At 35.1% G+C, this 26,905-nt stretch overlaps 3 protein-coding genes across 3 annotated transcripts; 1 reads left to right on the top strand and 2 right to left on the bottom strand.

The window, feature by feature from the left end:
* Window positions 1-178: 178 nt before the first annotated feature.
* Window positions 179-12,890, bottom strand: LOC106130355 (TBC1 domain family member 5). Its single transcript, XM_013329177.2, has 13 exons — window positions 12,735-12,890; window positions 12,586-12,659; window positions 11,434-11,568; window positions 10,841-10,940; window positions 10,498-10,614; window positions 9,252-9,379; window positions 8,977-9,027; window positions 8,791-8,893; window positions 8,153-8,271; window positions 6,441-6,583; window positions 4,745-4,948; window positions 2,872-3,005; window positions 179-1,929 (listed from the first exon to the last, which is right to left on the bottom strand). Exons 1-13 carry the CDS (start codon window positions 12,735-12,737, stop codon window positions 1,672-1,674), a joined length of 1,569 nt encoding a protein of 522 aa, XP_013184631.2. The 5' UTR covers window positions 12,738-12,890; the 3' UTR covers window positions 179-1,671.
* Window positions 12,891-13,986: 1,096 nt separating this feature from the next.
* On the top strand, window positions 13,987-15,809 carry LOC106130356 (uncharacterized). The gene has a single exon (XM_013329179.2). It carries the CDS (start codon window positions 14,238-14,240, stop codon window positions 15,735-15,737), a length of 1,500 nt encoding a protein of 499 aa, XP_013184633.1. The 5' UTR covers window positions 13,987-14,237; the 3' UTR covers window positions 15,738-15,809.
* A 1,357-nt stretch (window positions 15,810-17,166) lies between these two features.
* Window positions 17,167-26,646, bottom strand: LOC106130357 (transmembrane protein 181). Its single transcript, XM_013329180.2, has 12 exons — window positions 26,205-26,646; window positions 26,026-26,129; window positions 25,299-25,457; window positions 24,648-24,750; window positions 23,802-23,955; window positions 23,417-23,497; window positions 22,774-22,873; window positions 22,256-22,383; window positions 21,761-21,907; window positions 21,292-21,394; window positions 18,616-18,840; window positions 17,167-17,366 (listed from the first exon to the last, which is right to left on the bottom strand). The coding sequence occupies exons 1-12, from the start codon at window positions 26,351-26,353 to the stop codon at window positions 17,233-17,235; spliced, it is 1,587 nt and encodes a 528-aa protein (XP_013184634.2). The 5' UTR covers window positions 26,354-26,646; the 3' UTR covers window positions 17,167-17,232.
* Window positions 26,647-26,905: the final 259 nt, after the last annotated feature.

Below are 26,905 nucleotides of genomic sequence, written 5' to 3' on the forward strand. Positions count from 1 at the left end.
ATTGTTGCTTTTTTTGTTTGTTTGTAAATAGGTACCTACTTTATTATTGTATATAACAATATTTTGTTGTTAGATGCCATACATAAATTCGTCGCTTTTTGAAGATGGCGCTAAATTTACGGGGGCAAAGCTGCGTAATATTGCGGCATTTGACGAAAAAAAAAACAAAAATCACAGCATAGACTTTATTTTTGTTTGATCTTATTTCAAACACAAGACAGACCCTCATACATATAGTTTATCTTATTAACAAAATAAAGAAAAGGCAGTAGAATCTACACGAATTCTGATAGGTACTACATATTTCTCTTTGGTCTTACAACTAAATTTTGACACATCTTCAAAAATTTTAAGTAGGTAGTAACGGAAAGCTACAATACCTTACTTGTGAAATTCTTAATGAGAGATCATAGACCTATTACGATTTTGTACATAATTCAACTCATCTAATAAACAAAAAATATATAAAATAAAGTATTATCAGCCCATTCTCATTCCAATATTACATACCTAATCAATTAGCAAACCCTGTTTTTCGCGCCTTTTTTGTAATAGATTAAAAAAGCGATAAGTTGAACTCATTCAAAATTCAAATCTCATCCATAGTCACCAAACAAACTAGTTATCATTAGTAAGACAAGGATGGAACAAACCAGTTTAACCAATAATTTTGGTTTGGAAATTAAATGCGATTAGTTTTAACTACCTACTTATTATTATTATATATATCATTCTATTTTATAAGTAGTATCATACTATTACAAAAGTAGGAGATCTATCTCATACATTTTTAACTTGCACTTCAGTTTCGTTCATTGTACAAACACAACTATAACAGCCATAACTTAAGAACTAACTTATTTTAACTTAGGTAACTAACAATAAAAGACGTTACACAAAGAAACCGGAGGTGGGTCACAGTCGCATGTTCGAAGTTATTCATACTAAAAAAGGTTAACACAAATGACGTACTAAAACGTTTAAAAAACCTCTTCAACTTCGGTTTCTAAGTGTGGATATTATTGTAATTGTTATAAAAGATATACCGCCACAAAAACATATATCACAATGGCTTGTTAAATACAAACTAATGGAGTTTGATCAGAAAAACACTTATTGAGAGCATAAAAATATTTGTAGTAAATAAGGTTCTTTCACATAATTTATTATAGCACTATTTGGCGTACCAAGTTCAGTAAAACAGACACGCTAAATGATTATTAACTTTTTTCCTAGTTTCGACTTTAAAATTAAAATAAAGACTTGATATATTCCTTACCTCATCTTATTTAATAAAACTTTTATTCTTACCATTTAGTTTGTAACAAAAAAGTATAAAGGTGTCTACTATAATGTATTTTTTTCACATATACGTTCACTTTGTTTGGATTAAAAATATCGGTATTTATAAAACAGCTGGCCGAGTTGTCAAACGCGCAGACGTATAGGGTTTGCGTTCAAACCTGTATTACATGATTTACAATAGAATGAAGCATTTCTGTTACTATCACATCTTGTACAAATACTATGGCCCGCTAAAATACCGGTTATTTTGAAACCGGTTAACAGTTTATCCCATGTATTACATGAAAAAAATCACAATAGAATTCCAAATGGAAGTAATTCAAAATCTCAACGACAAAAGCTATACAACATCAATTTCCTTCTTAATCACTCTGTCCTAGACCTCAAGGGGTCCATGAAGGGTAAATCACTAGGCGTACACTCCGATTGATTGAATACTTTTAATTGTACTTCTTTTAGTTTAGGCGCGGTCGGTTTTTGGGTAGTACCACGTCGAAGGGGAATCGCGACAGGAACGATTTGTTTGCGAGTGGTTGTGGTCGTGGCGGATTGCCCTTCGGCCGCTTCTAGCGCCGTTTCTACGTCGACTAACGCATGATTTCGACATTGGATTAAAGCTGCCAACTGAGGAAAATAATTAAATGAAAATTGTTTCACAAATGAATCCGATTAATCATGGCTAATGCGATTGTGCTGGTGCAATAATATATATCTTCTCAACACATTCCCCCTCGTTAGTTTATTAAACACTAGCTGTGCCTGCGACTTCGTCCGCGTGGAATAGTTATTTTGGGCATCATTAAATGGCCATCAAGGATGAATAATTTACTCCGTTTTTTTTTCCCATTTTCCATTATTTCTTTGTTCCTAATAGTTGAAACGTGATGTTTTATAGCCTAAAGCCTTCCTCGATAAATGGTCTTTTCAACACAAAAATAATTTTTCAATTCCAACCAGTAGTTCCTGAGATTCTGCGCGTTCAAACAAACAAACTCTTCAGCTTTATAATATTAATATAGATACATACGCAGAGCGACTTGACCCAACTGGGTCAAGTTTTCGGTGTGATGTTAGTGGTACTATAGTGTTTGTTTGTTTGTAATATCTTTATTGCATAGTAATTTACACAGTAACAAGAAAATAGTAAATACAGTACCTACTACCACTTTAATAAGTTACACCGATGTACCTGCGCAGAAATCAATTTTTGTCATGGCGCGAAAATATCTGCGCCAATCATAGTGCGCCATTTGAACGCGGGATCAAAACCGTTCGCTATTGGCTAATTGCGTACGCGCCATTGTCTGGAGTTCGCAGGAGCGCCACAACGTCGCGGCGTCGCGGTAGTCGGTAATGAGCGAGATACACGACTCCTGTTGTTTTGGAATTTAAAATCCTATGTAGTAGCAATAAGTTCGTTATTTCACTTATGTTTTCATTCGGCCAGATGCGGCGGTCGGTTGTACTATTCTGCGCCATCGAACAATGCCGATGTAACTTATAAAAGTGGTTGACTTGTACATAGTTATGAAAGGAACAAATCACTTGTGTAGTGAGCAAGCATACCTGCAGTATTTGCTGCAGAGGTTGCGCAACATGTGGCGGGGGTCGGGGCAGCGCTAACGCGAGAGCGGCCGCCGCGCGGGGAAGCTGCGAGCGTACAAGCGCGAGAGCAGCTAGTTCGCGGGCGACATCCGCACCTTTGATACACAAAATTCAAAAAAATTCAAAATTCAAAATTTTTATTCATTATTATAGGATACTATATAGGTATCGCTTAATAATTGTCGTATGGTTTAACAACATTGGTTGACGTCAAATAAATTACTTAAAAACTAAGTTTACTGCCGCTTCCAAGGCGTCAGTGCAGAAGAAGCGGTAACAAACTGCACTGCAGCATTTTCTTCAACAACGTTAACTTCACAATATTAAATTATACTTAGAATGGGTGAAGGTTTTCACTAAGGAGCATTTGTAATACGGTTACATACATACATATGATCACGTCTTTATCCCTAGCGGGGTAGACAGAGCCACCAGTCTTGAGAAGACCGATTGGCCACGCTCAGCTGTTTGGCTTAGTGATAGAATTGAAATTCAAATAGTGACAAAAGAATCTCAAGTTTCGCCAGATATATCGGGCCTTATCTTGCACAGGTCTTTTTAAGACACTGTAACCGTATTGTTCCGTGCCGTGTGGTTCCCGGCATCATTGCAAAAAAGAATAGGACCACTCCATCTCTTTCCCACGGATGTCGTAAAAGGCGGCGACCAAGGGATAGGCTTATAAACTTGAGATTCCTCTTTTAGGCGATTGGCTAGCAACCTGCCACTATTTAGATCTCAATTCTATCATTAAGCCAAATAGCTGAACGTGGCCGATCAGTCTTCAAGACTGTTGGCTCTGTCTACCCCACAAGGAATATAGACGTGACCATATGTATGTATGTATGTAAGGAAGTAGTCGCGTCAGAAACGCTTCCGTATCATAGGTGTAAGTGTGAAAAGTAAGTAAGTAAGTAAAGTGTAATTTTTTCTTTATGAACGTATGGCGACATCTTAACGTCACAGAAACAAAATGGCGCGACGCTATCAGTCAAAAATAGCGAAAAGTCTAAATCGCGCAAGCAAAGATTTCACAGATTGGAGCATATATACAACATCTGACACAACATCGTCTGAGCAGCGGTATCCCAGGTATAACACCTAGCCTGGCGGAAGATCTACCCTTTGGTGGCGGTCGCAGGGTTCAGATCGACCACTACAAAAAGTCACCGGACAATCTAGTAGTTATTCCTACGTTATTAATAAAAGAAGAAATAAAACAACAATTTCATTTTCGTCATTTTTGACGTGACAACGTTTTATAATTCGATAGAGCTGGCTGCACGCACGAAAAAACATGACTCATGCGGCGTTACCTCTCTCCGAGGCGTTCCATGTAAGGTTTGAAGTGCAAGCGAGAGCGCGGAACGAGCGACAAAGAGGCACAATCGGCCTTCGCGTTCGACATCCGTCTCTCTCCTACTTGAATGAGTGATGCGTCTGCGTGGACAGCTGCTATACTATAGTACATATGTTTTGGTCGAGTATCAAGTGCAGTGAAAAGTGAATGTGGTGTAACAGTATTTTCTTAAGACGTTCTCACGTTCAACTATCGTCAGTAAACCGATGTAGCGGGAGCGATGACTCGGCTCGACCGCCACCACAGGGAAGATCTTCCGCCAGGCTGGGTGTTATGCCTGGGGAACCGCGGCTCCAACGATGCTGTGTCGGAGGTTGTATATATGCTCCAATCCGTGAACCTTTGAAATCGCGATTTCGATTCTTCGCTGCGTTTTGGTTGAGCGCGTCAATTTGTTCGCGATGATTGACAGTAGTTGTTTGATTGGATGTTGTGACGAGTGGCGTAGAGATGTCGCCACAACCGATTTCTAACCTTCAGCCACTCCTTCCGAGCCGGAGTCCTCCTCCGGCGGGTCGGGCCAGCGCTCGGCGTGCGCGTGCGCAGGCGCGGGCGGCGGCGGGCGCGGCCACGCCAGCGGCCGCCGCAGGTGCAGCGCCAGCGCGCACACGTGCGGCGCGGGCGCAGGGCTCGGCCGCATCAGCGCCGACAGCACCACTCCCGGCTCCGGGTGCACCACTTAAAGTCCCAAGTTTAACGTACATACATACATATAGTCACGTCTATATCCCTTGCGGGGTAGACAGAGACAACAGTTTTGAAAACACTGATAGGCCACGTTCAGCTGTTTGGCTTAATGATAGAATTGAGATTCAATGAGTCACAAGTTGCTAGTCCATCGCTTTTTACGACATCCATGGGAAAGAGATGGGGTGGTCCTATTCTTTTTTATATTAGTGCAGGGAACCACACCCAAGTTGAAATAAAACCCTATTCAACTAATTATTATTGTATGTAGAATCTCAATTCTATCACTAAGCCAAACAGCTAAGCGTGTAATCAGTCTTTTCAAGACTGGTGGCTATGTATTATTGTATGAATGAAAATATTTCTTAAATAAATAACTGGGAGCACGGCTCTAAGCAAACACTACCGTACCATCCTTTATTTTGACTTGATCGTGACTTGGCCGTTGACCAACTAAAGTATAAAAGATTGGCCAGATATATTACATTAAGCGTAATAATAAAGAAATCACAGTAAGGAACGCTGTCGATCTACTGCGCGTTGGACAGACTCAATAAAAGTTGTGACACAAGCATCTACAGGGTGACTTTTAATTCAACTGCATAAATTTAACTGTTAAGTGTACTCATCTAAAGGATATTTAAGAACGTTAAAAGAAAAATATCGGTTCATATTTCAGAAAGTACGAAAAAAATAAAGTATCAAAATCCACGATCCTAAATACGTCATATCACTCCGGCACGGCAGGCGGAAAACCGACGCGTAAGATTCAGAGGTCAATTAACATGTTTAGTTTTAATTTCTTTTTGTAGTATTGGTCTTTAATAAAGCGTGTGACGTAATTTTGAGGGTTTTTTAAATGTGAAAATGATGACGTTTAATTTAAAAAAAAAATAGGCTCAAACGGCTCAGAAGAATGGGTATAGCCTATGTTTAAAAGGAAGCAGTTGTTTTAAATGTCACCCTGTATAGTCCAATGATCCCGTAACGCTGATGACCGCAACAAACGGAGGCGTATCGCTGGGGCTGCATTATCCAAGAAGACGCATCATCATAAAACCACGACCACTCTGTCAAGAGTGAACGACTGAAGAGGAGTAAGGATCCTTAGATTTGAGACGACTTTGTCAAAATTGCATTACTTTTTAGAGATAAACAAGCAACTCCATCGAGACTTCGCTAGTTTTTTACAGTATATTTTTGGTGAAATACTATTTATAAATAATACAGGTTTAATACCTGTATGCGAACGTGACGTACCTTTCTTACCTGTATTATTTGTAAATAGTATAATGCAACGTCAAAGTTAAAAAACAACTATACCTTAAATATGTAAAAGATGACACTGATTGATTTCTTCTTCCTTGAGGGTCTAGGAATGCACTAAACAACATATTCCGTAATTCAAATGGAAATTAAATAGATTTTTCGTTAAAACGCTGGCATAATCTAGTTAAGTCAACCAAAAAAAAAAACCACTTACGCGTATTCCTATTAGATATTAACATAGCGATGACAACGAAGTGTATGTGGGGCAAAGTGGGGCCGTCGGCGAACAGGAATCCCCACAGGTGGGGCAACTCGGACCGCGGGAATTCCCGGCCGAAAAGCAGTCGGAGCCATCGACTGCAAACACATACATACATATAGTCACGTCATATTTAGAACATGTTTAGAATTTTAGAAAATATTAGTGTAATTAATGTAACATTTCAATACAATGTACATTGTTCAGAAATAAATGAAATGAAATGAAATTTAGAACGTCTATATCCCTTGCGGGGTAGACAGAGCCAATAGTCCCGGAAAGACTGAATGGCCACATTCAGCTGCTCGGCTTAATGATGGAATTGAAATCCAAATAGTGACAGGTTGCTAGACCATCGCCTAAAGAAAAAAAGAATCACAAGTATGTAAGCCTATCCCTTAGTCGCTTTTTACGACATCCATGGGAAAGAGATGGAACTGCAAACACATAACAAATAATATCCGACATCACACCGGTTAAATGCCGTGTGGTTCCCGGCACCAATAGAAAAAAAGAATAGGACCACTCCAACTCTTTCCCCATGGATGTCGTAAAAGGCGACTAAGGGGGTAGGCTTATAAACTTGGGATTCTTCTTTCAGGCGATGGGCTAGCAACCTGTCATTTTATATGAATCTCAATTCTATCAGTACCTAAGCCAAACAGCTGAACGTGGCCTATCAGTATTTTCAAGACTGTTGGCTCTGTCTACCCCGCAAGGGATAAAGACGTGATTATATGTATGTACACTGGTTAAATATGTACACAAACAAAGCACATAGCTAAAAACTATAAATAGAAATGGTGATTTGGTGAAAGCGTCATTGAACTGAATGAATTGAAAGAGATTCGCATAGAGATTTTTTCAAAAACCTAAATATTTTAACTTTGCCCTCCCAATACATATTCGATAACATCATGCATGTTAGGAAAAACTTAGACTCTTTCAAAAAAGTAGGTGAATGTACTAGTAGATCACTGCGGAACAATTACAAGTTGTCGATCCCAGCACATCGGCTGGCTAAGGTAGGGAAATCATTTCTGATTAATTGTATAAGATTTTATAATAAATTACCAAAAAGTGTTCTTGAAATGAATGATAGAAAATTCAAAAAGTATATTAAAGTTGAGCTTTGTAGGAAAGCCCATTACAGCACGGAGGATTATATTAATGATAAACATGTGTGGCCCGAGCTGGACATAATGGCCTCTTAAATGCTTGAGTATTTTTGACATGATCTTGACATAATTTGTACAGTATGTACATATTTTATTTTATCTTTATTTTATTTGACGAAATAATCGTATTGACATAATCAGTTCTACATTCATTGACAATGTGCATTCGTCCACAATTTAGATTTAAGAGATCTATATTTGTAAATTGACGTCCGATGAAAATGCTGCAGTGTAGTTTGTTCCGCCGCTTCTTCTACACATGCGCTTTGGAAGCGGTAGTAGTTATAATTAGATTTAAGTTATGTGACGTCAATAAGTGATACCTTGTATCCAATTTTGAAAATAAATCTATTATATTCTAAGTATTCTATTTTGAACCTGACTCTTCAAAACTCACTGAACTGTAGGGACGTGCGTATTTAAAATTAACACTTAAAATATAAAACGTTAATAACCTCTACGTGTTTTTGAATTAACGTTGAAACTTACATTCCAAATAGCTCCAGTGATATATTGCATTCGGTGAGATGAGCGGCCAACTCAGGGTCGAGCGGAACTAAATATTCGTCTCTTATCTTTTCTAAATATCTTACAACTTCATTTGGATTCTGTAAAGAGTAATGTTAATTAGGAAATAGTGTCAAGTCTTTGCATTTGCTGTCAAGTGCCGTGTGGTTCCCACCCCCATCTCTTTCCCATGGATGTCGTAAGAGGCGACTAAGGGATAGGCTTACAAACTTGGGATTCTTTTTTAGGCGATGGGCTAGCAACCTGTCACTATTTGAATCTCAATTCTATCATTATGCCAAATAGCTGAACGTGGCCGTTCAGTCTTTTTAAGACTGTTGGCTCTGTCTACCCCGCAAGGGATATAGACGTGGCCATATGTATGTATGTATGTCTAGAAACTTGTTCATTGTCCTTAACGGGTCCAAATGGGATCTTATGTTGTGTTAATTTATTTGAAAATCATGCATTACTATCATTAAGCTAAAAACTTTATGCAGTCTTAAAATTATGCTATTGAATGTTAGGTATGAGACTAATTTTGGATCGATATTAACCTTATTTAAACAATTTTTTTTTTTTAATTTAATTTAATGGTCAACCCTCGTCACTATACATACATGAACTACATTAGAAGTGGGCATCCTTCCTTCGGAGGTAGGCACTATATCCCCCGTCGTGTAAAACTTTTCCAAGCCCTTCATTATAGCGTTGAAGAGCATGCTGTAACGGAAAACGACGTAATTTTGAATAAGTATATTGATATAAATTCAAAATTATAATTAATTATTATAAATAACACTTACTAGCTGTCATGTTCAAGATATTCTTCTTGCAAAACGTATTTCAATGTATCACTGAAACAAAAATACAATACAATACATTACAATACAATAAATGTAGTAGAAACATACATTAAGAATATGATGAGCAAAGGCGGCCTTAACGCTAAGCAATCTCATCCAGCCGACAAAAATATATGTTAAGATTCAGTTTCATAGTGACTATTTGTGTCAATAGTATGTATTTTGATATTGACAAAAAAAGCACAATATTGACAGATAGAGATGATAATCCTTACCTTAAATTGTTTGGTGCAAATTTCCTATCTAAATAGAGTTCAAGAAGAAGAGGCGCTAATATCTCGTGCATTCCTTGTCTGTAGCCCACGTGCGAGTGAGAACGCGCCCAGAAAAATAATACTTCTACCTAAAAATATCATCGATTTTTAGGATATCTCTTTATTTCCTATTACTAATTTTTTATATTATTATTATTAAGGTGAAAATAAACAACTATCAAACTAGATTATTATAATACACCAGCTGTTTGCCCGCGGTTCGCCTCGCTCCGCACATCGTTGTTTAAAATCCTAGGAATGTATTATTAAAAAAAATACTTAATTATAGGAGTTAGATATATGGTGTCGCGGACTTTTTCATAGATCTACTGAAAACCTTTATTTAGTTGTAGTACAATAAAATATAAATAACTAGAGGCCGCCCGCGACTTCGTCCGCATGGAAACCCTATCAATCCCGCGGGAACTCTGGGATAAAAAGTAGCCTATGTGTTATTCTGGGTCTTCAGCTACCTACATACCAAATTTCATGGTAATCGGTTCAGTAGTTTTTGCGTGAAAGAGTAACAAACATCCATACAAACTTTCGCCTTTATAATAGTAGTAGGATCAGCAGATTGACCAGTGCACACAAGGAAATGTTATTGTCCCCGGATTACTATAAAATACTGAATAATCTATCTAAAAACGAATTTGTTTCAATAGAAATTTATGCCTTTAGCAATCTCGGCTAATGTAGCTTACTAATCGTGAAATAATTTTTGCAATCGGTTCGGTATCTACGGAGATTAACCGCCTCAAGCATACAAACTCACAAACGTTTACCTATGTATAATGTTAGTACAGATTTTGTGCGCTATCAGTAAATTATTTTTTAAATTAAAACTTGTTTAATTGTAACCATAATGATTGTTTGACTGGTGTTAAGTACCTATTAGTAGTAAATTTAAAAATAATTACCGGTGTTACATATTTGCTATGAGTATGTACATTAGATTTTAGGTATTTCACATAGTATTTGAAATATTTGGAAATAAAAACAGTTTGTAACCCAAATAATACAGTTCCTAAATTTAAAACCTTTATTTAAGGACATAACCCGGTTAATAATGAATTTAACAAAAATAAATGCAAAAATAAAAAAAATTAATTAAAAAAATAAACAGTAGCTTGGTCACACTAATATTTTTTCTTGATTATCAGACTGACATGGAAGCTTTGATATTTACAAATTTACAATAACATACCATAATGTCCTGTACTTCTTTTTCCCTGAAATACAGCTCGTCAGGGAAGGTTCTCACGACATCTTGTAGAATCAGTGCTTTCAGTTCATTATCACAGAAATGTTGTTTCCATACACTCTAAAATTAAAAATATGTTTATGTTTAAGCCCTGTGGATATTTATTTATAAAGGTACTACACAGAAAATAGTTTGTAAACTTGAATTTTATTTTCATCATCCATTATTTGAGAACAGAAAACTTTGAACTAAGCTTTAATATATAAGTCAATCAAGGTATAGGATATAAATTTTTCTCGGTTTTGAGTTTTTTTAAGGTGAATTTGATGCATTTTTTTTTGTTTACCTCGTCATTTTGTGACAGAGGATCATCGCCGATGACTGCTCGTGGGTCCATTGACAGCTTGGATTTCAAGTCATTATAGAAATTCCTGTGAGTCCGAACACTGTAACAGGAAAAAAAATGGAATTAAAATATAATATTATATAAATTACTAAACTCAAACATTGACTCGTTGTCATGCATGCATCGAGCGTTACGTGGAAAATAAATATATACGAGTATATAGTATATTTGTTATCATTCACGGAAATGAGCCTATGCTCATACCTATGTATAGTCTAGTAATAGAGTACCTATATAAGGCATCTGTAACTTTAAGGTACAGTACCAGTACTCATCTGAAATAAAAAGAACCTTTAAATACCGGTATGGAACAGGTATTTTTGGAAACGATTTCAAGCTTTATCTTCTACACCTCAGTAAGCAATTGAAAATACATAGCACACAGAATACATGCATAGTGTAAATTTTACCATATTTTTAGTAATATTCTATCTTATCATTAGGGTGATAAATTGTAAAGGGTGGTAAAGGAAGTAATCTTCCAATCAAATTTCAATTAATCTTAAGCATCTTTATCTGTATATTAACCTTACCTTGATACAATATCCTGGTTAGGCTGAGGCACCGCATTCAACATGATGGCCCAGGCCAAACTCCTTGGTCTAGGCACCCTTTGCTGTATTGCTGCATTCTGCAGGCATTCCAGCCCCCACTCAGGCAGCTGCAAGCTAGTATTACACAGGCATAAAAGTTTTAAAAAGCGTTAATTTTATTCATAACAAATTGTCAGTTACATTATGCTTGTGACTAAACAATAATTAATACCACATAAAAGATATGAGTAGGTTCTGTTTTAAAATTAATCAATGTATGTAGGTGTTTGTTATTCTCTAAAAACACTTTGAATGGATATAACTGCATGAATGTTTGTAAATAAGGTAAGGTACCTATTATGTTTTGTTCTACTTATGAAGTGATTATTAAAAATCATAAAAAAGTAAAAATAGATATGTTACTGAATTTACTTTCTGCAAGATTTTGTGCAGTATGATTGTAGATTATATTAGGTGGGTTATTTGGATTTCTTGATGGCAAATATTACATGCTTCTTAAGGTATTTAAATTTTACATACATACATAAAATCACACCTCTTTTCGAGAGGGGCAGGGTGAGACGATATCTTTCCACTCGCCACAATCTCTGCATACTTCTTTAGCTTCATCCATACATAAATTTTGTCATGCAAGCTCAGCGATTTCAGGTACTTGACCTGACCTTTTGCCAGGCAACCTTAATTTGATCAAGGTCAAGATACCTTCGTCTAGGCTTACCTACTCCTACCTTTCCATTCACACTCTCCTTGTATACAACCTGCATACATATAGTCAACCTGCTTTCATTCATCCATTCCACAGTTCCTAACCATCTTAGTGTACCCTTGTCTATTCTTTTTGCTATATGTTCTTTCACATCACAACATTCTAAATATTTTAAATGTTGTGTTGTGAAAGAAGTATATTAGTTTGCAATTTAAAATAAATATACATGGTATCCTTCTGAGGTCAGTTTAGGAGTTATAATGCCACGTTTTAAATAAGGATAAACAACTTCAATAAAATCCTTGTAGCAAACCCCACAGAAATCATGGACACCCTTGTGATGAAAAAGAAACAGTTCTTTCTTTCAATTCAAACAAAGAGAAACTCATGTGATCTTAATATTTCTCATTAAGATAAATGCTTACTGGTAATCCTTGATTTCTATTATTTCCTTCGACGGTGAACTTGGAGAGTGTGAGTTTGAGTTATTGATATTTTCCTGTAAAATAAATTGTTTTGTTTTTATCACTTTGAAACAACTGATGATAACACATTTGTTTTTAAAGACACATACCATTATTTTTTTAAGTTAAAAAACCTGAGTGATTATACGTAGAATATCTATCTAGAATGCCATAATTAACGATAATGTTTGAGTTTATTTCACTTATCAACAATATTTTTAAGCTGAGAATGTAGAGAACTGTCTGAATTGTGACTGAACGTAAGCCAGCTGACTTCCGACTTTGACATTACATTGGAGGAAAGTGACATTGAAAATAATTTGGTTGCTTCATTTGCTTGTCAGTAACGAAATCCTCTCATTGGTCTTTAGTTTATGGTTCTTCACACGCCAACACGATTATTTTATTACAAGCATTGAAGACTTTATTGTAATTTCTCATTCGTTAAATTCGTAGGTTTAACTACCTATTTCTCATGTAGAAGCGAAGCCTTTATCTATATACAGTCAATCGTATATCATTCCAAGCTCTATTTTCCTAAAAAAAAAAATATTTTCGCAAATCCTTCGTGATCTGTTCAAATTTTTGGGATGATAGGTATTATGCACAGATTTCAAAACGTGTCATGTCCTTTATTTTGTCCTACACCTATGAATACTTACCATGCAGGCAAGATTTCTTGAAAGACTGACTGTAGTTAAAGCATGAAAAGCTGCCGTGAGATAGAATACAAAGAACTAAGTAGGTATTCTAATTTTCTTTTGATTATTATTATTTTTGATTATTAGAATTATTGTTTTCAAAACATTATTTTTTGGGATGTTGGAGTTAAATGTTTATTTTTTTGCTGATTAAACAATAAAATTTGAAAACAGTATACATTTGTTGTAAGTTAATCTCATGAGTCTTAATTGGCTGGCATTAACCAAATTTTGAGATCAAAATAATAATATAATAATAATTTATATTCTGGTTGTTAGTTCTGAACAACAGAGTGTTCTCTTGGTGTGCATTGAAATTTTAATGGAATAAAACATGTTATGCAAAAACAAATGGCGTCAACACGCTATCTTTACATTTTGCTGTTGGTAGAAAAATACATTAAATATTATATATTTGAAATTATGTTATATCAGCAGCATAACAACTCCAGGCAAAAAAAATACAAACTAGCAGTAATTTATGTTATTTTACATGTACTTAAAGGTACGCGTTTGTGTTTTATGTTTAATTTTACTTTATTTTTCAATAATAACTCTGCGACAACAACGCCACCGCCAACTGCAAATATTAAGTTTGTACAGCTGTACTACGCACGATTTCATAGCACGAAAAATTTTGGTTGTCTATGGTTCTATGGATCTTTCTCTTTTTGTCAACGAATGCTCTCGCTTCTCGCATTTTTGTGATTTTTAGTGCAAATCAAGTTTTGAAAAGTTCATGCAAATAAGAAATTCAGCGTTAGTCTCAAGCCATATGCGTATCAAATGTTTTCGTTCAGTCTGGTTACGATGGACCCCTATTCGTTAACCGTTATTGTCCTGATATGCGGAGCGACATCACAAGCGCTGGTTGCCTTCCGACTGCGATGACCATAAGCGACATCGGGAACAATGATCGCCAACCTGCCGCTTCTATTCGCCAGTGGCGCCCCGTCGGCGCTTTCAAAGATCACCGCCAGCGAGTTGGAGAAGTTCATAACTTTCATGGTGACATGTTCCTGGGGTCACGACACGGCCAAGGAAATACGGCAACCGCCTTGGTGGCCAAAGGACGTCAAGTTTTCCCACCCCTTCGTACGGCCGCCGTACCAGGTACCCAGAGACTGGGAGGCGAGATTGAAGAATGTAGTGAAAAGATGCTACGACTACCACAAGAGCGCGTTCCTGCTGGTATTTTCAGCTCAGCTGGCACGCTACCCTCGCAAGAGACTCAGGTATGTCGACAACCGTGATCAAACAACATCTCTCTATTACAGGCCCAGCGGTCGACTTCTTGTAACATTTAGAAATGAAAACCTGTACTACGATAAGCCTACACCTGTAGAAGTAGAGAAACCACAGATCAAATCTACTGACATATACTTATGTGACAATTGTGACAGTCATTTTGATAACTTGGAGATTCTAAAAGCTCATGAGAGGCTTTGTAACAGTGAGCCTACTCCTGCACTGGCACCTGAACCATCTGATAAAACTAACAGCGGACAGTCAGAAACTCCAACAAGGGTACCCAACAGTGGTTTGCCTGAGTTTCTCTCAGCATTGAAGTTACAACCAATTGGTGAAAAAAATGATCTTACAACCAGCGTTACTGAGGATGATACTCGGCCAAGGAATTCTAGAACTGCGGCTAACATTGACAGAGGACCTCCATATCCATTCTCTTCTCTTGCATACATGAAAAATATCAAACAAAATGTTCAAAGGGACATGAGTTATTCAAGGGAAAGAGTGGAAAGGTACTGCTGCACTTCAATTCCCATTAGTAAAAATTTAGGTAGTAAAAGCAAAAATCAACAGTTTCCTGTCAGATACAGAAGGCCTATAGATTACTGGCATAGACGTCATGTGTTCCCAAATCAACGGAAAAAGAAAATACTCGATATAAAAGCTCAGCTGCTTTTACTGAAGTGCAAACCAATTTCAATAACTATTGAAAGGATGTCTGAGACTAAAATTAAAGAATATTTAGACTTTTTGAGGCAGGAAGCAGAGTCAAGGTATTCTCAGGACAAAGACATAATTTTTGTGGATGGAATGGACTGTGATCAACCAGCAGAGGTTGAGAAGAGTGCTGATCCTTTGAAGAGGCCAGAAGTTGACTGTGAAGTGATTGATCTGTGTTCAGATGATGAGAGTTCAGTGGTTAATGAGAATTGTGATCCTCAAGCTAGTGTGACAGGGATTACATCTATGACTGGGGTTGCAGGGGTAGCATGTGTGATGCGTGGTGGTGCAGTGTTACGTAGAACGGCCGCTACTCCTTTGGCACAGCCATCTCAGCCATGCGGGGCACGCCAAAGACCGCTCTCCACTGCCGTTTTACAGCCACATCCAGTGATCCTAATCACACATTCACTGAACAGTTTACAGACAATTTCTCTAGATTGAGTTCATGTATTTTAATATTAGTGAGTTATGAATTATTTATTATTCCTTCATGAATAAAAAATTAATGTTCCATTCATTCTTTCATTTCAGGCTCAAAGTTACTGTGATAGGAAAATTATTTTCGACATTGTAGCAGTTTTGACAAGTTTATTTAGTTGTTAGAAACTGTTTTGTATTGCTACTGCCAATTTTATATTATAAATGCTATATATGAAAGATTTCTCGCTGTTTCTCGCCTTTCAAAATTTACGAATTTGTTCTACAAGTGGATTAAAACAAAGAAACTTAGTTGAATATTTTATATTTATGATATAGTCTTAAATATATTGAGATAAGGTAGAATATCGTCTAACTAAGCTGGTCAAGGTCATGAACAATTCTAGACGACAAAATGGCGCCCACCGTGTAAGCAATAGTAGTGGGACTGACAGTTGAGATTTGACATTTGAAACATTATAGTAGATCACGTCATGTCGTTTGGTGTTGAGTTTTAAGACATACATACATATAATCTCGGAAAAATAAGATTAGTAAAGATAAAAAGTGGACTTACTAAAAGTAGAATGAAGGTTTCTCCCATGAGTTTCTCCACCGATGATACCATAAACATTAGAAAAACAGGAAAGAATAATGTGTAGTTTAGCTTCACATTTATCTATAAATTCGGCTGAGTAATAATAGTTTTGTCAAATCCCTGTACAGTATACTATACTATACAGGATACACGTCTTATTTTATTGTTTGCAATGAAATTAAAATTCGGAATTGCGAATTTTATTAAGAGAATATATTTTTCCTTCTTTCAAGAGCATTGTTACATGCAATTAAGTAGATACGCGCTTAATAACAGCAATTACTCGCACTTAACATTAAATAAATACCACGTATTGGTTTGGTGTAATTCCTAAGGGCAGAACTGTGTATCAGTATAAAACTTATGAGTAACGAATCTACGTTTGAAAGTGATTCAGAAAATACTTAAGAATCTACTGGATATTCTGGTATTCGGATCTAAAGCCAAGAGGGGGTTAGGCAAGTTTGGTTTGCTTTGTGAGAAAAATGAGGAATTGAAGATACAAACTAATTTGATATAAATACGATTGAATGATATATGAATATAATAAATATCTGGGGTTTATTGAAGTACAACTTTTGTATGATCTAAATTTTGAGGTCTCTGACGATAGCTGTTGTGCCAGGAATGCGATAATGAATGGACTGAAGACTAATAGAGACATAAACGTATGTGCGTCACTTCCCTCCTTTGCTTATCTGTGTGTTGTGCTGCTCACAATAACAACTGGCCTGTATATATGATGCGTAATTAAAAAAAGAAATAGACTGATCTACAGCCCCAGAGTTTATTTTATTATGATGATGAAAACGACGTTAAGTGGACTTTCGAATTAATGAATAAAACTACTTATCTTAAATGTTATAATTTTATAATAAGAAAAACCATTAAAACACGAAAAACATAAGTTTGTCTAATGAATCATATGTCCTCATTGTTGATTCTGTGGTGTGAGTTGAGCGGCCTTCGACTTTCCTCATCTGAGCCATAAATAACTTCTTCGTCCGAGTCGTTGATCATAGAAAACGCGGGGTTGTCTTTAGTAATTGCCGTTTCTGAAAAAGATTTTACTTTGTCATCTATAATATTAACACAAATATAAAAATAGGGGTGTAATCATTACCCGAATTTACAAGATTTTCAAAATAGGATTGAATTGTTGTTAAAAATAATCTCACAACTAACAAAATTGAATAAAGAGTTCGTTTTGAGTAATTCGAAAACGAGACAACAGCGAACTAACGGACATCAAATTGTTTTAATAGAAATAACTCAATAAAACGTAGGCGAGGTCACGTAGTCGGAGGTGTTACGATTGCGATTAGCACTCGAATAAATGTTAAGAAATTATTACCACGAAGTAATGAAACTAAATACCTCGTAGAAGTTAACTGCAGAGCAATCCGTGAAGGATTCGTACAGAAATTTGAGTAAAATATTACTTAAACTAAGTAGTTTGGTGTAATATAATTTTTGTGATGCTAGTAAACTCTTATTCATTCATTCTTATCCAAAGATAACACGGATTTAATAGTAGTAGAATAGAATATTCTGTTCTAATATTGCGATTGTTATTATCAATCTATTTTAATTGGTCTTGATTGATCTCTTCGCAACATTAAAACGTTTGCAAAACGTCCGCTAAAAGTGAGCCATCTGAAATATTGCTGCTATAAGTTTTTATTGGACGGGACATTTTGATATGATATTTTCAGATAGTTTTGAATTGAGAAGGGTGATGACAAACAAGCATAGACGTATTTAAAACTGGAAGAAAGTTAAAGTATCATGAAAATTTGATTATTTAGGAAATTCGCTTTCCTAAAGATCAAAAACAGATTCAACTTCTTTGTCAAGATTTCTCGTATTGGGAGTATTTGCAACAAAACCTTACCTACCCATACTTTTGCAAACGTAAGATATTGAACTGCTACTTATTGTTTTGTCCCAAGTTACGGTACGGCCTATTGTTTCGAATTGCACAATTACTTCCACTTATTTTTTGCACTTGTTGCCAGATTTTCAAATAGAGGTGCGTGAAATTTTCAATTTCTTTATCTTGGACTGTCACTTAGTCATCAAATGCAGATAGAGTTAGATTGGTTTAGTATTTATCATTATCTTCTTAACAAGGTGCATTTGTATCATTGTTGAAAATCCATTAATATGTTAGCACATGTGGTGCTATCTTTTCACTACCAATATTGGCATTTTCATTAACAGCTTCCATAACTAATTGTATTTTATTTGGAAGATAAAGATTATTTACAGTAAAAAAACAAAAAAAAAAAAAACCCATCTTACCATGTACTGATACCCCGCCAGGCGAGAAAAGATAGGCTAATATGTACATCTTGAAATTGAAGAGGCCGTACAAAGCCATGAACGGCGCGGACGTATCGTAATGTATCTTCGGTTGGGAAGCCCAGTGGTCCTGCAAGGCTGCCGGGCCCCAACCCTGGACCGCCAGCAGTGTGCTGATTACTGTCACTGTCGCAACTACTATGGATAGACACCGGAGTCTTATATCTGAAAGGGCAATAGTCGATTTTTGTACGATTATTCGATGGAAAGTCTATTGATTACAGTGTAAAGTTTTTATCACATTGAGAAAATTTTACAAAACTCGTAGCAAATTTTGCAAATTCGGACAAAAAAAAAGAACGATTTTTCTGTAAGTTTTCGATATAATGTTAAACGCTGATTTCCGAAATAGCTTCGTGTATTTTTGCTTCTTAAGTGTTAATTAATATTGAAACTGTTTGTCTGTGTAAACTAATAAGTAATCTTGAATATTCCTACAGTAACTTGAGACCTGCAATGCTGGGATTTTAACGGGTGGTGACTTATTTGTATCAATAATATGTACTGATGATAGAAATACGGAGACCCCGCATGCCTATTATATTATGAGAATAGCTTATTCTGCAGAATACGCAAACTGCATACTACATCCATGTTGTATGCAGTTTGCACCTGTGATTTCTTTTGCCTTAATGAAAAACTGTTATTTTTGCAAGATCTCAATGAACCATGAATAATATCATGTCAAAAAACCTACTCTCCACATGACGTAATTGTCTGATAATTCTTGGTACCTGAGTTTTCTTAAACACAAAGTTGTAATCGTCAATCAATCAGAAACAAACAGATCTGACCTGAATCTGAATTGACATGCGGAATTGGAGGGTAGTTAACGATTTTAAAACGTGTGTGCGTTGATATGGCTAGTATAACGACGTTACTGCCATAAAAAGTTTATTATATTCGAGGGATCGTATTCGTTTTAACATATAGTCCTTTCAGTGAAAAAAATAATAGGTTAGAAAAAGAAAGCTTAGTCATTTGAGAGGAGAGGAGGAGATTTTATCCATTCATTTCTTATTGCACTCCTAACAAATTTTTCCTACATGATGAAAATTCCTTGCATATTGATTCATTTATACTGGTCCATACAATAGCATATTACGGTTTAATATCAAAAACAAAAAAAATTGTCATAAAGCCAAAATATTTATGAAAAGTATCCGTACTTTATAATTTATTTAAGTTAGTTAAATTATTTCACTGGTTTTCTTAGATGATATTTTACTTATTTCTGTTCTTAGGGTACAGAAACCTTCTTTCTAGTTGAATCTGTTGTCGTTCTTATTTATGTCATTATATTGTTAATTGGGGGCGCACCAATTTTCCAAAATACGCGCGGAAACGGAAAATCACGGGATTAATCGATTAATGTGGGCTGAGCCGCAGGAGTACTCGAGTTTATACACTACATTATGTTTTTGACTGTACCTGTTTAGAAGACGATAGAACCGCGTGGTTCGTTTAGCCAGTGGCGTCATGCCACAGACACAAAAGATTTTTTTTATATAACACGAATCACGTGACGTTCTGCTAAAGCAAGATTATACACCGATCACAGAATTTCGAATGAAATAAGACTATAGAAATGGCTTGCTAGCTTGGCTCGCGCGACGACGGTTTTATCGCGCGATAAACTATGGCTGTTGCATTTCACGTAATAATAAAAAGCGAAACAGCGATAGCTTATCGCGTGATAAAAACGGCGTCGCGCGTGTCGTGATAGATCCTCTGGTCAATGAGTTGTCGCAACTGATGGTAATCATTAAAATGATGAGTGACCACAGTGTTTTCATAATGCATCGAAATAAATTTTAGTCGTATTTGATAACTGCAAAGTTGACGACACATCATTTACAAATGGTTTCAAATTATGGCATTTCTTGTGTTATATTATTACGATTTCTATGGAGCAAACTATAGCTAAGTGATTTTAATATCCTACATAAAAACCCTGTTTATTTATCCTAACTCTTGCGTATAAAATGTAATTGTATAAAATTATTGAACCTATGGTTAGTATGATATTTTTTTTATTGTGATTTTACACAGTATTGATATTTTATGTTATTACTTAATAACTACTTTATTTTTAAGACTTAATGTTGAGACTGTAATTTCTGTGACTTTGTACTTGCGTTTGTGGTAAAAAAATATTTATTTAAAATTTATGTTTAACAAATTTTGCACATAATTTTGTTCTTCAAAAATGATTTGTAAATTATGAATGTGATAAAGAAACGTTGAAATGAAGCAAGTACTCGGTCATCGAAAAATTTGTAAGTATACTTTGTAAATAACTGTCATGTAATATATTTCATCTATCCATTTCCTTTATAAAAATAAAGCATGCATAATCAATAATTTTGTATTTTTAATCTACATATACCTTAATTAATCCCATTGTTACCCAAAAACTAGCCACGTGTGTAAGTTGGATATCGTCGCCCATGTACTTATGGTTCCATGCCATCACCAATTTTATATAAAAGAAATTTCTAGAAAACTGATGTTGAATAATGTCTTTCAAACTTGACCGATCGAATCCGACAAATGCCCAAAGACGATTTTATAACTGGGGTCACAGATAAAGACAAAAAAGTAGAATGTACGTACCAAAAAACGGCATGTTTCTTAAGTCGCTGTATGCTTTTATGATCAAAATTAATAAATACAGAAAGTACAAAACGATAGCAGTGAAGAACATTATTGTAATAACCTGAAACAAAAAAATACATTTTAATTATGTAAAGAAAATTAATAAAAAGTGGCATGTCACGGATTATAATATTTTGGGGTGCCACAGGGAACTGTCATAGGTCCACTAGAAAAACGGAAATGGTGGCTCATAATTAACTAAATAAGTGGTGTTCACGTAGAATTCAAATGACACTAGTATTTTAATTTGGCTATGTAATTATCTACCAACTGCCTATCATCTCGCAGGTAGAAAATTGAGATTTAAAATCATACTTTTTCCTTAGATTACTATAAATTTCCGAGTTTAGGTCAATTTCAGATTAACTTCACGTACCTTCTCTTTCATTTTCAAATTATTGTAACGTTCTTAAAAAAAGTGACTTACAGAATAATTCGGATGCATGTTGTAGTTGAAGGTGGGGTCGTAGAAAGCGTAATATTTCTGCCAAACCGTGACGATCATAGCCGGTATCCACACTAGACCGACTATCACTACTTTTGACAAATAAAACGATATGAAACCCCTTTCGTTCTGAAAACAAATTAATTTCTTGAGCACTTTTGGTACTTCGTTTTTTAATTATTCAAACATTTTTTTATCATAAGTATTTAAGCTTATTCAGACATTTTATATGACTGATCATCGTCCGTTTTCAATCACCGAATCCATGATCTAATACGGTTTACGTTACCCTGCAATTAAGCAGATGTCAGATCGGAGTAGCTTCGTTTCAAAACATTTTCATTCATGTTCAAAGGCAAGCCTCAGTTTTCTTTCTAGTACGGGAAATATGGAAGGGACTTACGCCAGGAGGAAAAAGATTTTAGTTTCTTTTCAAAACTAACTATTAACATCTTCGCAAACAAATAAACTATTCACCTGTCTTAGTCCATGGTATTGGGCCAACCATGATAAAAGAACGAAGGCTAGGAACAATGTTTGGAATATGGTGTCCATGAGAGGTGCAAAACAGCTACCAGACACCAGCCTCAAAGGGAAAATTGGATCTGTAAGAAAAATTCCACTTAACTCCACCGACAAGAGTTCTTTTCAGTTTGAGGTTTTTATTCGCTCGGTGACCACGGATCATTGTAACGTGATCTGAAACCTCCGAAGTTAAATAAAGGGATGTTACGTGCGTGTTTAATAACTGTAGTATTTATAAAATAGTATTATGAAACGCCGAAAGTTTAGAATAAAAAGGGTAATGTTATGACGTACATATTCATTTTCCCTCTTTCCAGAGGTATAGTAGAGGTATTTGTTCGTTTTATGAACGCATTACTAACGCTAGTAATTTTAATTTAAAAAGCCCTACAAAAAGAAGAAAGTGCATAGGTACTTTTCACAAAAGTCTTTCACGTTCAAAAACTATTATTCGATTAAGATGATCATACCATTATAAAGTAACAGAAGTGGCAACAATATGGAAAGCCATTTCTGCTCTATCGCCCAATCGTGAGTCGAGTACTTTCTTAGAGAATGCGCGAACCAACACTGAAACAAATTGCAACATTTTATAATAGAATTTTATGTCGTTTCTGTTTTTAGGTAAGAATATTTTTTTTCAGTTGTTTAGTTCGATTTTAAATTTCATTTAAGTTTACATTTGATTGATATGTGTTCTGTCATATTATGGACAATATTGGATTTAAAAACAAATAAGAAACATTGTTTCTCTCTTATTGGCTTAATATTTATTTACGCCAATAATACAACGGTAGCAGTACACCTCTTAAAGTATTTGGCAAGTAATTTTTATACATATAACAATATATAATCTTGACAGTCTTTATTTCAAATACAAAGGACAAAGAAAAAGTATAACATGGACAATAAACTAAGAAGAAATAACAAATACGAAAGAGAATTAAATTAGATCTATTCTAGTGAATATAAAACCAGTCAAACGTGAAAACATCACCTAAAAATGAGATCACTAGATAACCGTGCATGTTAAAAGTAGGCACCATTCTTTATTTCAAAACGCTAGTAATTTTAAATTCAGTTAACTTTTGGAATTATTAAAATAATACTTACAGTTATACCGAATGTCGTTAGTAGAAAAATAAATCTGAACCATGTTTCCATCTGCGTGAACGCTGGGTTATATGTTTTAAACTGTAAATAAAAATGTAAAAATGTAATAATACATAGACATAAATTATTATCTAGTAGATATTTCTATTTGATCAAGTTAACAGTTAAATATCCATCTTATTTCTTTATAAGTATCTTAAATTTCATCAGCAAATAGTTTCCAAAAAAAGTTTAAAGCACATGTTTTGCAACTGTTCTTATTATTTGTATTTCATCCACTAGCAACAACTTTCGAGGAAAAGTTTCAAGCATCATGTTTCGTCATAAACAATAACATCACAAAAATCTTTCATTTCATAATATTAACTCATGTGGCGTTACTCACGTAGAATATAATTTCTCTAATATAATATCTCTTGTGGAACTCTTTGAGACCGTAGAAGTGTATGTTCAGCACATAATGGGTATACTCTAGGGACCCTAAATGAAGCACCATTACCTCGTCGCATACCTGTTTCTTGCATTTTAAGTGTTGGGTTCTAAAAAAAAATATAAAAAAAGATATATAGTTATTTTAATTTACACATATAGTTTTGGTTTTTGGTTTAATCATAATTAAAAAAATATATCTCTCCAATACAGTCAGTATTTATTACATCACTGTGTGTGTGACTGACTGACAGAAACGTACACGCGACTGTTGTTGGCGACAGGAAAATAAAAAAAAAGAGAATGACAAAGAGGATACTTCGAAATTCTTGTAGTATCAGGAAATAAAACGAATGCATAATCTTGCATTATTCAGAAAAAGAAATAAATTTTTAAAAAATAACAAAATAAAATATATGGGATGTAATCATAGATTTTGTAATAATATAAGACCATAGAAGTGGTAAGTACTGGTAATTATTTGACAGTTTTACAAAAATACTGCGTGAGATGCAGACAACATCACATCATTCCTAAAGTTTCAAGTAAAATAAAGCATCTCTATTCTTTATAAATAATACAGATATTAAACGCGCACGAAACGTACCTTTATTTTATCTCAGACGTTACACCGAGCGACCATTCCCGCTCGATCGCTCGGCGCCCACGAATCATTGTAACATGATTGGAAACGTCCGAGATAAAATAAAGTTACGTTACGTTTAAGTTTTATATAACATCTCTATTGTCATACATTACTTCTCGAGGTTATTAGGCGTAATTAATTATTGGAATCGCTTACCTATTTGTTGCTGAACTCTCTGGTATCAAATTAACAGCGGTATGATCGCTTAAAATTCCATCTATAGATATACTTATTTGAAAACTTTTATCGAATATTTCCTCTGAAAGAAGAAATAAGGGTGACCATGATTTATTTATACGGCTTATTAAATTTTGGGTCGCGTTGTCAAATACGGCAATTTAAATTGAATAAGTACCTATTTTGCTTAAAGCTATTAAATACCCGTAAGTTTGCGACAGTTGCTTCTCATCTTAAGCAGGCTTAATATATGAACCGACATTCTACTAAGACGTTCTTCAGACCTTTATCGGTTAGAAGCATTATGCATCAAGCATTTACTTCTTGCAACATTAATATGGTCGTCAGCACCCACCTAGTGTGTAGTTTACTAATTTTGCAATGAAATGATAGCATGATTAACATACATTTTTAATCCTATATATGGATCTTAACGGTCGCCTGCATGGCTAAATTTTTATTTCCAAGTTACATTAACCCAATGGATTTCGATTAAATAGTGTCAATCAAATGAAAGCATAATTGCGTTCTATTAAACGTAGCAACATCTTGGTTAAACTTTGGCTCAACTCAAATCAAACGAGTAAAACAATATGTATTATAATACAAATTCAGGCTTAAAGACCTCACCATCATTATTATTGGTCAATATTTCGGCCAACAACCATAGTTGCTGGACTCTGGTGCCCAGCGCGGGGCTGTGTAGGTGGAAGGGCCCGTGGCAAATGTCGCTACTGTTTGATAGTATTTTCGATGCCGCTATCGAAGTCGTCATAGTGGGTGACGGCCCTGCGAATGGCGACATAATCGTGTATAAAAAATAAGTTCATTGTCAAACATACCTACCAATGTTGTTTTTTAAGTCTATTAAAAAGCAATATTTTTTCTATCTACGTATGATCATTTCATGAATTCATAAAAGATTTTCATGAGGGTATGAAAGTAAAGTAAAGTAAAAGTCATGCGAATTTCAATACCCAATTTACAAACGAAATTGGTATCAACACCGAAATAAGCTTGTTAGTAATTTTTTTCATCTAATGCTGGTTTATATAACTTGACCAGTGTATACTAGTTTAGTTCAGCGTCAGAAATAAAAATCTTCACTTACATAACCGTAACTAGTCGATATTTTTTTTAATAGAAGTAGGTTCATAACCCTTAAGTAAATTGACCAATCGGAATTGCGTAAAAATAGAAAACTAGGATAGGAACCACACAAATGTTAGGTACCTACCCCTAGGGTACCGTCAACGTAACAGAACTAGGTACTTACATTCCTACTAAAATATTACCGTTGGAGTACCTAGTCTGGATAAGTATCTACGTAATATTTTGGTCTCAAACTATTACTCACCTGCTAATCCTATGAACACACCCAATCCGAAGCAAGCAAAAAATGCTATAAAAACCATCACAAACTCCCCTTTGTGCATTGAATAAATTCTCATTTGGACAGATCTGTAAGACATACATCACATAATTTCAAAAATCTTGTGACAAATTTTATTCTAAATTGTTAACAAAAGATTTTACCTTTCACAGCGATCGTGGTGATATGCCGGCGCTATATATTTATTGAATTCACTAAACAAATCGCTAAATTGCGACAACGTATTCCGTATTTTGTAGTTCCATCCACCCGATGGCAAATGATACGAATAACCCACATTTGCCGAATCCATGGTAACGATGCTTATATAAACTCTATAACTAGACTTTCAACAACGAAACTGATTTGTAATAAGAAATAAACACATTTAACGTAAATAATAGTGTATAAAACTGTTTCTACGTAGGAATATGTTTCCCCTCGTGAAGTCTTGTTTACAAGCGGATTATTGATTTTAACAGCGCCGTCGTTTCACGGGAAAGGGACGTCATTTCGTTTGTAGTGTTAAATTTTTTGTTATTTTTTGATTTGCATACGTTTTTTTTTCTCGCAAATTTCAATTTCAAAGAATATTTATTTAATCAAACGAAATCACACATACATATCTTTAGAAAATATGGAAAACGCTTTTGTAAAATTTCCCGCCATGTTGGAAGGCTACGATTGGATGCCTTCGAGGGTGTGCGCGAACGTGCGTCCCTTTCACACTTATTGATTTTATTCAAGGTCAGAGTGTTTCGTCTTACTTTTGTAATTTTCCGTTTCACGAGTTCAGTTGTTAATTTCTATTGGACTGTTAAAGAATGAAGTCAGAATTCATGACCAAATTAAATGAAGCAACTTT

The sequence above is a fragment of the Amyelois transitella genome, chromosome 9 (genome assembly GCF_032362555.1).
Source record: "Amyelois transitella isolate CPQ chromosome 9, ilAmyTran1.1, whole genome shotgun sequence".
NCBI lineage: Eukaryota > Metazoa > Arthropoda > Insecta > Lepidoptera > Pyralidae > Amyelois > Amyelois transitella.